Source organism: Bidens hawaiensis, unplaced genomic scaffold (genome assembly GCF_021521415.1).
Source record: "Bidens hawaiensis isolate Kalapana, Puna unplaced genomic scaffold, B.hawaiensis_p1.1 tig00071596_1, whole genome shotgun sequence".
Classification (NCBI taxonomy): Eukaryota; Viridiplantae; Streptophyta; class Magnoliopsida; order Asterales; family Asteraceae; genus Bidens; species Bidens hawaiensis.
Genome location: NW_027502523.1, coordinates 23,037 through 39,749, shown reverse-complemented (window position 1 = coordinate 39,749; position 16,713 = coordinate 23,037). Strand labels below are relative to the sequence as shown.

The window sequence follows — 16,713 nt, the reverse complement described above, 5'->3', positions numbered from 1 at the left end:
AACCAACCTTTCAACAATCACAATCAAGCTACCAATATCAACCCCAACCTTTCATGCAACATTCAAGATCACAAGGTGATGGATACGGATATGGGTTCGACAGAGGGGTATGAAGTGGAAGTTTACTACATGCGAGGTGATGGAAGCAGAAGGGTAAATCCGGAAATTTTTGGTTATGGTCAATGGCAACAACCGGAACCGTTGCAAGAGCTTAATCGCCAACAACCACCGCCGGTTGTCCAACAAAGCGTTCAACCACCACCGATTCAACAACAAGCTCAACAACAACCACCGGTTGTTGTTCATCAACAAGTTCAACCGCCACCGATTGTTCAACAACCACAAGGGCAACCTCAAGATCAACAATTTCAACAACAAATGCCCTCGCCACAGTTTCAACAACAATTTGTGCAGCCAAGTCCCGTTTATAGTCAAAGGGGTCAACCAAGAGTACCAATGGGGGTACCAAGAAGGCATGCAAGAGAAATGGTGAGGGGGAGTGAAGCCCACTTTCGAACGATAATTACTAATAACCCGTCTCCGGTGGTTATTCCTCACAATCAACAAGGTAGGACATTTAAAGTGAGAACCAACGCACTCCAAAGTCTACCAAAGTATAAGGGGTTAGCAATGGAGGAACCGTATTTTCATTTGGAGGCATATGACTCTATGTGCAACACAATTGGGGGTCAAGGTTTTTCGGTGGATGAAGTAAAATTGGTTCTTTTTCAATTTTAGTTGGAAGGTAAAGCAAAGAGATGGTTTTACACATTACCTTCCACATCCATTTATACATGGGCCGAGATGCAACAAAGATTTTTGGAAGAATTCTACACTGCCCAAAAGACCAATGATGCAAGAAGGAATTTGAGAGCTTTCCAACAACAATCGGGTGAGATGTTTCACGATGCGTTTGAGCGGTTTAATATGATTATCAAGAATTGTCCTCATCATGGTATTGCTCTTTGGGAGTTATTGAATGCGTTTCATGAGGGGTTGAGTACAAAAGATGAACAAAATCCGATGTCGATTACAAATGGGTTGTTTGGTACAAACTATGAACAAGATGATTGGGCATATAAGGAACAAATGGCGGTCACATCAAAGAGAAAGGCTCAAACCGGTAGAAGAGCAAGACCGGCAATTGGAAGATCTCAAGTACAAGACGTGGAAGATGGAGGGGTACAAACCACTAATCAAGTAATCAATGTTTGTACAAATTGTAACGAGTTGGGTCATGCTTCGGAGATATGTATGGTGGGTCAAGCACCGGTGGAATAGGTGTCACACCCCGAACCACGGCCTAAGTGTATGACAACTATGTTGGTACCACAAGTGTATATAAATCAGAGTTGCGTTATATTAGCGGAAGTCTTATAAAACTTGTGGATTAAAGTTGTAATATTACAAAAGACAGGATTATAAATTACCTGTTTAAGTTATAAAAGTATAACTTGTTTTATCATTAAAAAAACCACCATTATACATAAGTTTATACAAAAGAAAATCCGAGCCATCGGATATAGGTAGCACTTCGATACTCCAAGTGCTAAACTTGTTCACCTGCAAAATGTAAATAAAATACGTCAGCAACGAATGTTGGTAAACACGCTGACGCAAAAATATTTTCTTTTACTTTATTACCCCTCGAGACTACGCCTGCCTCGGCCAAACGTGGCTTAGGAATAACAAAGTTAAATAACACATTTATAAATTCAAGTCTCTACTCTAGGTCACCTCAGCAAACACCGCAGCGTTCAACTTAGTTAAGTACCCGTAAATATACACAAAGATCGTACTTCCGCGTCCTACGATCAGGGTGGTGCGATGTTGTAACAACCCGGCTTTAAGCAGAATACGCCCGGGTGTAATGTACAGATCACTCATAGCTCGTAACACTATTTAAAGCGGCAATAACTATATCATTTCATTTCGTAACGTAACAAGTACACAATTATTCATAATTAAAAATAAAAATAAAAACACTTCATTAAAACAATAAATAAGTTCTTTATTCAAATATCCTAAGTTATACTAATGATCTTCATCCTTAGCATGCCATTGATTCAACCTGTAGCACGTTGAAAATAATATATTTTCTCAACAATTAAGTTGGTGAGTTTTCATAAGTTTTTGAGTATACATATATATAAAAACCACGATTCAACATTCGTAATGTAATAAATATTCAAGCATAAAGTAAATGAAATCAATTAATGTCGTCCTCCCGTTCCTTTAGCCAATGCCGTAGTAATAGGGGAAATGAGAACCATCTTACGAACAACCGAAGTCATAACGTTAGATGGCGCGGGTACGTCCCGTCGGACCCTCTCACTATGTGTATGTGTATGCGTTTGTGTAACTTCCACCATAAGAATTGTAAACACGTTGCAAGCAAGTTCACGTATAATCATAAACAATATGCAAGAATAATATTAACATGTACGCTAATTGTGAATCGGTTTATAAATAAGTACATAACTAACGAATAAAACTAGTGACATGCTACACCCCAAAAATGTTAAAAGCGTTAATACGGGGTTATGAAGAACTCACTTGGAATAGGGAATACGGTAACGAGGAGATGGTAACGATTAAAGCAACTAGGTGGTTTAACGAGAAGTCCTGATAATTCGTCCTAGTTATAAGGTATAAACAACATAAATATCTAAAGTGGAAAGAATGAACTAAACATGAATACAAAACAAAATAGGTTTATAATAGATTTGGGAATCGTTAGTTTGTTATGTATATTAAAACGGGTTTTCAAAAGTGTAATTAAAACTTTTATTAGTTTATTTATTCTTATAAATCGTGTTGGAATATTAAACGAAACTATAAGTTTAACCATTTAAAATATATATTCCGAATTATATATTTATATATATAAGAACGTTACATAAACTCTATTTTAAAGGTTCAATGGGGTTCAGTTTAGTTAAACGAGTGTAAACAATATTTATTTTAATATAGTAAAGTATTTATTAATTAAAAAGGTTTAAAAATAATTAATATAAAAAAAATCAACAAAAACCGGGCCTGGGGGAATCGAATCCGCGCCCCAGGCCAGTTCAAGACTTAACGAAATGCCACTGACCATCCAGACCTGTGTATAACATGCTTAGAACACTGAAAGATAAATATTTATTTATCAGATTCGTTATCCCCAAATCCACCATGAACCCAAATTTGTTTAATCCGTTTAATTCGTTTGAGTTAATAAAAATTGACTTATGGTTCTTGTTAAACACGAAATTCCGATTCAAATGCATGTAACAATTACCTGATTTGAACAAGAATTGATGGAGGACGATAGATTAGGGTTTCGGCCAGATGACGAGTTCAAACAAGATCATAAACAGCTTCTTAGATGCAATTGTCTTAGGGTTTTGCTTCGTGATAGTGAGGTGATGGTGTGGAGCAATTTAATTGAGTTTTGGACTCGTATTTATAGGCTAACGAGATCGATTTCAGTCCGCGTTCTTAGTTAATGAAAACGATCTGTAATTGATTCATTCTAGCTGTTAATTACGCGTTAAACTATAATAGGAAGGAGCATGCATGATAAGGATCAAGCTATTTAATCAAATTCCGGATTTTATGGGTTAATTGAATCAAAAAAATATGGAAGGGGGGTGGGGCTGATGGTGGTGACGGGAAAGGAAAAGGGAAGAAGAAGATTTGAATAATATTTGCAAACTAGTCCCTTGGGTATTGCTTGGTGATCACAAGTTGCTAAAATACACATATTTTACATCAAACGAATAGGTTACGAGCCACGTGTAATTACGATAAAGATAAAACCGAAAACATAGTTAATAATTCAACGCTTTTTATTAAATAGAAAGATCCGATTACAAACGGGTCATAAAACGAGTACAAATACTAGTTTGAACTTGACGAATGTCACAGCATTCTCAACTTTTAAGAAATTTCGTCCCGAAATTAGGAATTAACATCCGTAGCAAAAATATGTGGATACTTAGTCTTCATTTGGTCTTCACGTTCCCAAGTGACTTCCGCACCACGCTTAGATTCCCAAAGAACCTTGACCAAAGGGATTCGGCTACGCTTGGTTTCCTTATCCATTCGATCTACTATTTCCACCGGTCTCTCAACAAAGTGCATTGTCTTATCTATGCGTACCTCGTTGAGATGGATATGAAGGTTCTCGTCAGCTAGAACCTTTCGAAGGTTTGAAACATGAAACACAAGATGGATGCCTTGATGCTCTTGCGGACGCTCGAGGCGATAAGCAACATCTCCGATTCGTTCGAGGATTTTGAATGGACCAACAAAACGAGGGGCTAGTTTACCCTTCGTTCCGAAATGGACTACTCCTTTCCAAGGTGAAACCTTGAGGAGGACAAGGTCGCCGACATCGAATTCCAAGGTTCGTCATCGTTTATCAGCATAAGACTTTTGGCGACTTCTAGCAGTAAGCAGATTATTACGAATTTGTGAAATTTTGTCGGTGGTATCTTGTACCATTTCGGGTCCAGTGAGCTGAGTCTCACCGATCTTGTTCCAACAAATAGGGGAACCACATTTACGACCATAGAGCGCTTCGAATGGAGCCATTTTGATGCTCGAATGATAACTATTATTGTATGAAAACTCGACCAATGGAAGATGAGTATCCCAATTACCACCAAAATCAAGCACACAAGCTCTTAGAATGTCCTCAAGGGTTTGAATGGTTCTTTCAGACTGACCATCCGTTTGAGGATGATAAGCGGTGCTAAGATCTAGACGAGTTCCCAAAGCGGTTTGAAGTGAACTCCAAAAATGAGACACGAAACGACCATCACGGTCAGATATAATACTCAAAGGTATACCATGGCAACAAACAATCTCGTTAACATAAATTTGAGCGAGCTGCTCGATCGAATGCTTTTCCCGAATGGGAATGAAATGAGCTGATTTGGTTAATCGATCGACAATTACCCAAATGCTATCATGTTGCCTCTTGGTGGTTGGAAGTTTTGTGACGAAGTCCATCGTAATGTTCTCCCACTTCCAGACTGGAATAAAAGGTTGCACGAGCAAACCAACAGGTTTTTGATGCTTGGCTTTTACCTTAGCACATGTTAAACATTTTCCGACATAGATAGCGGTATCTTTCTTCATGCCGGGCCACCAGAAAGTAGTTCGAAGGTCGAATTACATTTTATCCGCACCGGGGTGGATAGAATATCGTGACTTGTGAGCTTCGTCCATTATAAACGTGCAAAGATTGTCACGATCTGGGACCCAAAGGCGGTTAAGAAAATAGAGCAAACCATCACGCTTGGTTTCGAGTTGGAGTTCAACACCACACGATATCTCTTTGTACATATTGCCTTCAGTGACGGAGATGTGTTGATACGTAGCTGAAGATCGTTTTGGATAACAATGCTTACAAGAAGAATGCTTTTGACATGGGTTTGGCGACTAAGGGCATCAGCTACTACGTTTGCTTTACCGGGATGGTAACGTATTTCGCAATCGTAGTCACTAAGAAGTTCGGCGCATCGTCGTTGCCTCATGTTTAAATCTTTTTGGTCGAAAATATGTTGGAGACTCTTGTGGTCGGTGAATACCACACATTTCGTCCCATACAAATAGTGTCTCCAAATTTTCAACTTGAATACAACAGCTCCGAGCTCAAGGTCGTGTGTTGTATAATTCTTTTCATAAATCTTAAGTTATCGTGACGCATAGACGATGACCTTGCCTCGTTGTATGAGAACGCACCCGAGACCTTGATTCGAGGCGTCACAATAGATAACAAAATCTTCGTTTTCTTCGGGAAGGGCTAGGATTGGAGCGTCGTAAAGCATACGCTTCAAAGTTTGAAAAGCTTTGTCTTTCTTAGCCTCCCACTCATAAGGTTTACCCTTATGAGTTAAGGCGATGAGGGGTAAAGCGATCTTGGAAAAGTTCAAAATGAAACGACGGTAATAACCAGTGAGGCCAAGAAAGGATCGAACTTCCGTAGGTGAAGTCGGGGTCTTCAAATTTTTAACGGCTTCGATTTTAACGGGATTAACATGAATTCCTTTTTCGTTAACGATATGGCCAAGGAATTGAACTTCATTTAACCAAAACTCGCATTTGGAAAACTTGGAAAAAATTTGTTCTTTCTTCAACAACAAGAGAATATAATGCAAATTTTTTTCATGCTCAACTTTAGATTTCGAGTAAATGAGAATGTCGTCGATGAACACGATCACGAATTTATCAAGATAAGGCTTGCATACGCGGTTCATGAGGTCCATAAACACCGATTAGTCAAGCCGAAAGGCATAACCATAAATTCGTAATGACTGTAATGAGTTCGAAAAGCAGTTTTGGGTATATCATCCTCATGAACGCGCAATTGGTGATAACCCGAACGAAGATCGATTTTTGAAAAGCAAGATGCGCCTTGGAGTTGATCGAAAAGGTCGTCAATTCTAGGCAAAGGGTATCGGTTCTTAATCGTGAGTTTATTGAGTTCACGATAATCGATACACATTCGAAAGAAACCATCCTTCTTTTTAACGAAAAGAACAAGTGCGCCCCAAGGTGATGAACTTGGGCGGATGAAACCTTTGCTAGAGAGTTCTTGGAGTTGACTCGCTAGCTCTTGCATTTCCGAAGGTGCGAGACGATAGATAGCTTTGGCGACGGGATTCGCACCAGTTACAAGGTCAATACGGAACTCCACTTCGCGAGTAGGTGGTAAACCAGAAACGTCGTCGGGGAAAACTTCGGGAAAATCACGAACCACCGGAATGTCCTTTATTGTCTTTTTTTCTTGTTTCTTTTCCACAACGTTGGCAAGGAAAGCCACATACTTTTTACGTAAGTATTTTTGGGCTTGAGTACACGACATAAGCTTGAGCCCCTTCGAAGGCTTTTCACCGAAAATACGCAAAATCCGATCGTCATCTAGTGGAATTCGAATATACTTCTCAAAGCACACAACTTCGGCACGATGTTGAGCTAACCAATCCATGCATATTATGATATCAAAACTTCCGAGTTGCATAGGAATGAGGTCGATAGAAAAATCATAGTCGTTGAGATTTAGAGTACAACCACGAATAACCGAGTCAATCAAGATAGTTTTACCATTCGCGACTTCAACCATAAAGGACCTTTCGAGTTTAGAACGAGATGACGAAAGCATAGGCTCAAAATAAAAAGACACAAAACTCATATCGGCACCGGTATCGAATGAAATGGATGCATAAACGATATTAACCAAGAACGTACCGTTCACGACATCATTGTTATGCTGAGCTTGATTTGCATTGATCACGAATGCCCTCCCGCGAGCATTGGGGACGACGGGTGTAGCTTGAGAAGTCGAGGCTTGATTGGCTTCAACCGGTTGAACAGATTAGTTTGCCATAAGCTGCGGAACTGGTTGAAAGGCCTGAACTTGATAGGACTTGATATGCGAGTCATGGACACGCGTTGCGGAAATGACTAGGATCTCCACAATTGAAACACGCTCGAGGGGTGGGGTAGGCTTGAGCAATGGGTTAAGCTTGAGTTAAAACACAGTTTTAGTTGAAAGTGTGGGGAGTGCGGGTTGGTTTGGTGAGGGTTGGTTGGGTACGCATGAGTTCAAAACATGCGCTTAGCAGGTGTCCGTAACGGCCACAATGGGTGCATTGTCGGCAAGGGATACCGACTTGGTGCTGTCGTTGGCAAATTTGGCAAAACGGGTGTGGTCCATGGTAAGGTTTCTTTGGAGGTGGAGCTTGAAGGTTTTGGGTGGTTGGTATTGAGGTTGAGGTGGGTTTTGTTGGGTTAAGGCATAGTTTTGCTTCCGTTGCTTGGAATGGTTGTTGTTGTTGCGGTTTGGTTTGGGTGTGGATTCGGCTGTAGCCTCTTTCGAAGGTTCGGCCTCGGTTTTCTCAACACTCTTCTTGCTTCATTTGAGGGTTCCTGCCTTAACGTGGTTGTCAGACAAGGATGCAGCAAGGACAACAGCCTCGCGAAGAGTTTTGGGGGCACTACTTTGGACTGAGTCTTGGATTTGCCTTGGCAAACCCCGAACATACTTGATAGTCCCACGAGAAAGAGGGGTGACAAGATGTGGCACCAAGACGCTAAGCTCGTTGAAGCAAGCGGTGTAAGTAGCGTTATCACCTCCCTCTTGCTTAAGATTCCAAAATTCCACCTCAAGGTTCATGAGTTCGTTGGGTGGACAGAACTCTTCGGTCATGATTTCCTTAAGTTCCTCCCATGGCAAGGCCATGGCTACATCAGCACCACGAGTGGATTTTTCTTGCACCCACCAAGCTAAGGCTCTTTTCTTGAAGACACTTGAAGCAAAGCGTGTCTTCTTATCCTCGGGACATTCTATATGGAGGAAAGTACTCTCCATACTTTGGTACCATTCCAGGAGGGCAGTGGCACCTTCAGAGCCATCAAACTAAAGAGGATTCGTATCGGTGAAGGTCTTGTAACGACAAGAGTTGGAGTTCAAACCTGAAGTGGCTGAGTTCGAATTGGAAGCAATGGTTTGGTGCAGTTGAGCCACCATATCGGGAGCACAGGAGTCAGTTGCTTAGTGATCTGGGCTGTCATCTTGCGGCTGGAGTTTCTTGCAGGACGACGAGGGAAACGAGCAGACATGCTGAAAAGAGAGAGTACTAAGCGTGTGAGTTATCGAGTGAAGATTTCGAGGAGTGGAATACTTAAAACTTTTGAATAAAAAAAATATTGATAATACTAATATCACATGAAAATTGTATTGAAATTAGGATATTCATTTACCACCATGACTTGTGTGAGATTTAAAAGCAGGAGTGCAACCATTCTCTTTTCACAAAGGAAAATGGTCACGTTCGACAACTTAAAGTTATGGTTCGTATGACGTTTGCATGGTATGATTTGGCCAAATAAGTTCCAGCACCCTTTTCGAACCCTCCAGGTAAGCAACCGGGTCCCACGTCTGATTGGGATTTATACGCATTGCTTATCCTTAGGTTTAAAAACCTTGGTGTCAATGGTTCGAAAAAACAAGTGTGTCACCCTTCAAGTTACTACATACCCGTCACGTAGAACAAACTTTAAGAGGATTGAAAATCGTTTTTTTTAATAAATAAATAGATAAAAAAATAAAATAAATTGTTTAGGCATAAGCCTTGGATTTTGTGTGTGAATAGGTGTACATGTGACGCTATAAAACGTAATAAATTTGAGCGTATGAATGAACTTTTAATAAAAGTGCGGACACATAGCGCATAGGGTATACATGCAATTCGGGGCCCTAAAATAAACTATAACTATACTAGGCCGATACGTCTAACAACCTATCTTATAGTTACGGCTCTGATACCAATCTGTAACCTCCCGGCTTTAAGCGGAATACGCCCGAGTGTAACGTACAGATCACTCATAGCTCGTAACACTATTTAAAGCGGCAATAATTATATCATTTCATCTCGTAACGTAACTAGTACACAATTATTCATAATCAACAATAAAAAAAAACACTTCATCAAAACAATAAATAAGTTCTTTATTCAAATATCCTAAGTTATACTAATGATCTTCATCCTTAGCATGCCATTGATTCAACCTGTAGCACGTTGAAAATCATATATTTTATCAACAATTAAGTTGGTGAGTTTTCATAAGTTTTTAAGTATAAATATATATAAAAACCATGATTCAACATTCGTAATGTAATAAATATTCAAGTGTAAAGTAAATGAAAGCAATTAATGTCGTCCTCCCGTTCCTTTAGCCGAGGCCGTAGTAATAGGGGAAATGAGAACCACCTTACGAACAACCGAAGTCATAACGTTAGACGGCGCGGGTACGTCCCGTGGGACCCTCCCACTATGTGTATGTGTATGCGTTTGCGTAATTCCACCATAAGAATAGTAAACACGTTGCAAGCAAGTTCATGTATAATCATAAACAATATGCAAGAATAATATTAACATGTACGCTAATTGTGAATCGGTTTATAAATAAGCACATAACTAACGAATAAAACTAGTGACATGCTACACCCCAAAAATGTTAAAAGCGTTAATAAGGGGTTATGAAGAACTCACTTGGAATAGGGAATACGGTAACGAGGATATGGTAACGATTAAAGCAACTAGGTGGTTTCACGAGAAGTCCCGATAATTCGTCCTAGTTATAAGATATAAACAACATAAATATCTAATGTGGAAAGAATGAACTAAACATGAATACAAAACAAAATAGGTTTATAATAGATTTGGGGATCGATTGTTTGTTATGTATATTAAAACGTGTTTTCGAAAGTGTAATTAAAACTTTTATTAGTTTATTTATTCTTATAAATCGTGTTGGAATATTAACCGAAACTACAAGTTTAATCATTTAAAATATATATATTCCGAATTATATATTTATATATATAAGAACGTTAAATAAACTCTATTTTAAAGGTTCATTGGGGTTCAGTTTAATTAAACGAGTGTAAACAATTTTAAAATAGTAAAGTAGTTAATAATGAAAAAGGTTTAAAAATAATTAATATAAAAAAATCAACAAAAACCAGGCCTGGGGAATCGAACCCGCGCCCCAGGCCAGTTCAAGACTTAACGAAATGCCACTGACCATCCAGACCTGTGTATAACATGCTTAGAACACTGAAAGAAATATATTTATGTATCAGATTCGTTATCCCCAAATCCACCATGAACCCTAATTTGTTTAATCCGTTTAATTCGTTTGAGTTAATAAAAATTGACTTAGGGTTCTTGTTAAACACAAAATTCCGATTCAAATGCATGTAACAATTACCTGATTTGAACAAGAATTGATGGAGGACGAGAGATTAGGGTTTCGGCCAGATGACGAGTTCAAACAAGATCATAAACGGCTTCTTAGATGCAATTGTCTTAGGGTTTTGCTTCGTGATAGTGAGGTGATGGTGTGGATCAATTTAATTGAGTTTTGGACTCGTATTTATAGGCTAACAAGATCGATTTCAGTCCGCGTTCTTAGTTAATGAAAACGATCTGTAATTGATTCATTCTAGCTGTTAATTACGCGTTAAACTATAATAGGAAGGAGCGTGCATGATAAGGATCAAGCTATTTAATCAAATTTCGGATTTTATGGGTTAATTGAATCAAAAAAATATGGAAGGGGGGTGGGGCTGATGGTGGTGACGGGAAAGGAAAAGGGAAGAAGAAGATTTGAATAATATTTGCAAACTAGTCCCTTGGGTATTGCTTGGTGATCACAAGTTGCTAAAATACATATATTTTACATCAAACGAATAGGTTACGAGCCACGTGTAATTACGATAAAGATAAAACCGAAAACATAGTTAATAATTCAACGCTTTTTATTAAATAGAAAGATCCGATTACAAACGGGTCATAAAACGAGTACAAATACTAGTTTGAACTTGACGAATGTCACAGCATTCTCAACTTTTAAGAAATTTCGTCCTGAAATTAGGAATTAACATCCGTAGCAAAAATATGTGGATACTTAGTCTTCATTTGGTCTTCACGTTCCCAAGTGACTTCCGCACCACGCTTAGATTCCCAACAAACCTTGACCAAAGGGATTCGGCTACGCTTGGTTTCCTTATCCATTCGATCTACTATTTCCACCGGTCTCTCAACAAAGTGCATTGTCTTATCTATGCGTACCTCGTTGAGATGGATATGAAGGTTCTCGTCAGCTAGAACCTTTCAAAGGTTTGAAACATAAAACACAGGATGGATGCCTTGAAGCTCTTGCGGACGCTCGAGGCGATAAGCAACATCTCCGATTCGTTCGAGGATTTTGAATGGACCAACAAAACGAGGGGCTAGTTTACCCTTCGTTCTGAAACGGACTACTCCTTTCCAAGGTGAAACCTTGAGGAGGACAAGGTCGCCGACATCGAATTCCAAGGTTCATCGTCGTTTATCAGCATACGACTTTTGGCGACTTCTAGCAGTAAGCAGATTATTACGAATTTCTGCAATTTTGTCGGTGGTATCTTGTACCATTTCGGGTCCAGTGAGCTGAGTCTCACCGATCTCGTTCCAACAAATAGGGGAACGACATTTACGGCCATAGAGCGCTTCGAATGGAGCCATTTTGATGCTCGAATGATAACTATTATTGTATGAAAACTCGACCAATGGAAGATGAGTATCCCAATTACCACCAAAATCAAGCACACAAGTTCTAAGCGTGTCCTCAAGGGTTTGAATGGTTCTTTCAGACTGACCATCCGTTTGAGGATGATAAGCGATGCTAAGATCTAGAAGGGTTCCCAAAGCGGTTTGAAGTGAACTCCAAAAATGAGACATGAAACGACCATCACGGTCAGATATAATACTCAAAGGTATACCATGGCGACAAACAATCTCGTTGACATAAATTTGAGCGAGCTGCTCGATCGAATGCTTTTACCGAATGGGAATGAAATAAGTTGATTTGGTTAATCGATCGACGATTACCCAAATGCTATCATTTCAACGTATTTTAATGGCATTGCTAAAGATTCATCGGTCAAGCATTTACGCAGATTCGAAATATGGAATACATCGTGTATCCCTTGCATTTCCTCAGGTAGTCGCAAACGGTATGCAACAGTGCCGATTCGTTCAAGTACCTCGAAAAGTCCAACGAATCAAGGGCTCAATTTTCCTTTCTTACCGAAGCGAACAACGCCTCTCCAAGGCGAGACTTTTAAGAGAACTTTGTCACCAACATTAAACTCTAACGGCTTACGACAGACATCGGCGTAACTCTTTTGGCGATCACGTGCCGTCTTAATTCATTCTCGGATTTAAATAACTTTGTCGGTGGTTTCTTGGACTATCTCGGGTCCAGATAATTGACTGTCTCCGGTTTCAGACCAACACACGGGCGTTCTACACTTGCGACCATATAATGCCTCAAATGGTGTGGCTTGAATACTTGTGTGATAACTATTATTGTACAAAAATTCCATTAGGGGTGAGTGGTCATCCCAACTTCCACATAGGTCCATCACACAGGCTCGGAGCATGTCTTCCAGCGTTTGAATCGTCCTTTCACTTTGCCCATCGGTTTGAGGATGATAGGCAGTGCTAAGGTTTAATTTTGTACCATGCGCTTGTTGGAAGCTATTCCAAAAGTGAGACGTAAAACGACTGTCTCGATCAGAAATTATGGACAATGGTACTCCATGTAAAGCAACGATGGTGTTTACATAGATACGCCCTAATCTATCCATAGAGTACGACTCATTGATGGGTATGAAATGTGCGGATTTTGTCAATCGATCCACAATAACTGTAACGATTCTGACGAAACCAGGGATACCCTAACCGGTAGACAGTAGTTACGTTATATTTAATGTCGGGTACATGAATTACCATAGTAATTATACGAGAATACATGGTTCACTGTATTGATTGTACGTGAATATATAACTTATCGTATTGAACATGCGATTAATCGATCGATAGTTATTGAAACCCGAACGAATCGAGGGTTCAATTATAGACGAGATATATGATATTTAGTAATGTTACGAAGTATTAAAGCTTCGGGGTAAGTGAATTAAAGTACAAAAAAAGAATTTTCGATTTAATGGTACGTCGTATCATTAAACGAAACCTTCAATATCAAACCGAGCAAGAGACGATCGATCAAGCCGAAAAAGATGCGCAATTATTAATAATATGATGTTTTAAATTAATAAATGTCATGGTTTAAGTTTTTAAAGTTTTTAAATCGGTTCTATATAAATTTCATTTTTAAGACGAAAACGACCGTTTTAGCCTCGTTTTAAGCCGAATTAAACATTTAACCGAAAAACGAAATGAACCAGATTATCCAAAACATTATCCAGATTGCCGAAATCCGAATGAGTGGCTAAGAATGAAAAGGTGGGTCCCACCCCACCCCTCCATGAATTCCGATCGGATTGGGGATTAAACCCCTAGCCCTTTTATTTTTTTTTTTAACAAGCATTTCCATGTTCTTCCTTTCCTCTCTACAAGATCATCTAAAAACCCGAGTTTTTAGCAAGAAAACCGAGGTAAAAATCGAGTTATTTACGTTTCCATCTTCTTTTCTTAAGTTTATTTGCAAGAAAATGAGGTTTCAAAGATGAAAACCGATTCTTGCATGATCAAGTGATGTATACGGGTTATACAAGGGATCTTGGTCCAAGAAAGGAGTTAAACGAACCAAAAACGAATTTTTACGGTTTAAACTTTAGTTTTGAAACAATAACCGAAACTATAGTGTAAGAGGCTTGATTGTGAGTGTAACTTGCTTGGTATTGTGGTATGTTGGTTGTAGGTTCGGTATTTAGTGGTAGATAAGGCGGAAAAACGAGTTTGTAGCTTGTAGTGGCGGAGATCGAAAGGTATATTCGGTTTTTATATAAGTATGAGTTTTTTGGACAGATTGTGGTATATTTAGAGTTAGACTATGAAATTTCACAGAGATGTTCTACGCATGGAAATATGAGATCTGTGAAAATTTGGTAATTTTTGGACAAAGGATGAATATTTGGTGAATTTAATGCTCGGTTTTGGCTAAAAATGGTGAAAAATAGTTAAATAAAATGAAAAAATTCTGGAAAATTCCAGATAATCTGTTTATAACATGTAAAAGTCACACACACAATTTTAGGTCCGTTGGAGAAGTCTATGTAGGCTTTTCGGTTAAACGAGTTCTAGGGTTTTCTAGCTCGGTTTTAGTGAAAATGGCATGTAAAGAGAGATTTTGGTTCTGGAAAAATTACAGGGGACTATGTGGATGTCAGGGGTCATCCAGGAAAAATTTGGGATTTTTCCAAGGTCGTTTGGTATTTACGACATATTTAGAGTTTAAATGGTGTTTAAAAATAGAAAAATAAATTTTAAATATAAAAACTAATTCTGGAAATATTTTTATAAAATTCCCCACTGTCAAAAAGTGATTTGTCCAAAATTTCAAGATCCGAGATTAAACGGATAATTATTTGTGCAAAAACAAACTTTTAAAGTTTAAAAAGCGTAAACCGGTAAAGTTCGCCTAAACAAGCTGACTGGTGTATAAAACCCTAAAAATGAACTATTTTCATATAACTGAGTTAAACAAGTAAAAATAAATCATCCGAAAGCAATTCGGATGATTTGGGTAATTTTATCCGATAAAACAGTTTCCGGTGCACTATAGACGGAAACGGGTCCCGCGGCCAATCGGGACGTCCAAACCGAGCTCTAATTTCACAACTTTAATTAAATTGTCAGTCAACAACTATTTTCGGGTCGTGTGTGACCAAACTCATTTTTGAAACGTAAAAACGGATAACCGTACTAGGCACGCAAAACGGGAAAAACGACTAATAGTAATTTTGACTAGTGAACTCTAAACGATATCACAATCTGAGTCCGGAGAAGTGTTTCTGGGTTAACATTGCCCCCGGAATGGGTACAGTACTGGGTTAACAGTGTCCCCAGATGTCCCTAGAAGTGTTTCTGGGTTAACATTGCCCCGGAACGGGTACAGTACTGGGTTAACAGTGTCCCCAGATGTACCGGTTAACACGGTTAAAGATTATATAAACTATAATTGTATAATAACGATCGTAGGAATCATATTACAAATTGAACGTGTTAACTAATAATGACTGTTGTTACCTGCTTGCATGTGCTAAGGTGAGTTTCACGAGCCCCTTTTTTTTCTGAATTGTTTTTAAATATTTTCTCGGGGCGGAAGCATGTTACTACTGAAATGTTTAAGTACATACTGAACGCATGGATTTGCGTGTATTTATATATATTTTATTGTACGGGAATCGTACGGAAATGTACTAAGATGGTAATTGTCTGAGTTGCTAACATTGTAAGGCCCCGCAACACGAGTGATTAACTGAAAGCCGGTAGAGTGTGAATAGTACTATTGGTCTGGCAAACCCAACTGGTCCGGCAAGGATTTGCTGATGTTTCCCAGCCAGTTGCACATGTCTATTTTGTTGTTATATATATTTTGCTATGTAATGTTAGGCATAGCGGTTTGGGGCAGGTCCGTGGGCGGAGTATGCCACGGGGTTGTGTGTGGATAGTCAGAGGTTTCACTTGTGGGCTCAGCATAATTACATCGATAATATCATATTTTGATAATGATTTATCATGGTTTACTCGAATTGTGAAACTCACCAACTATTCGTAGTTGACCCGTTTTCTCACATGTTTTTCAGGTACGATTAAGATGAAGTGTTTGCTTACGTGCTAAGTGCTTGATGTGTGAAAGATTTGCGTGCGGGATGTTATGATACATTATATTAAATAGAATTATGTATCGTATTGTATGATGTGTGTATCACCTAGACGGTAATGAAATATGAGATAATGTAATTTGAAGTATATTAATGTATTCAGTTTTCTTTATAAACAATGTGGTTGATATCAGAGGTGTCTGTTGCATCCCGTTTACGTTTCCGCTGCGGTTACGGGGTGTTACAATAACCCAATGGTGCCGATACGTTTTTCGTCGAATATTTGGTTTTCATTGATCGCTTGAGTTTGCGCGGATTTGATTTGTTCAAAGAGGTCGATTTGGAGTTCTAGGCACAACGTCGAACTCTTTTGGGCTTTTCATGTTCCTTACGACTTAATGCATCAGCCACAACGTTCGCTTTGCCTTCATGATAAACAATCTCACAATCATAGTCATTGAGAGTCTCCATCCAGCGCCGTTGGTGCATGTTAAGCTCTTTTTGATCGAAGATGTGTTTTAAGCTCTTATGATCAG

General features: G+C 39.0%; 1 protein-coding gene across 1 annotated transcript; it reads left to right on the top strand.

The window, feature by feature from the left end:
• The first annotated feature begins 486 nt into the window (after nt 1-486).
• LOC143605815 (uncharacterized) lies at nt 487-1,281 on the top strand. Its single transcript, XM_077081793.1, has 2 exons — nt 487-702; nt 739-1,281. Exons 1-2 carry the CDS (start codon nt 487-489, stop codon nt 1,279-1,281), a joined length of 759 nt encoding a protein of 252 aa, XP_076937908.1.
• Nucleotides 1,282-16,713: the final 15,432 nt, after the last annotated feature.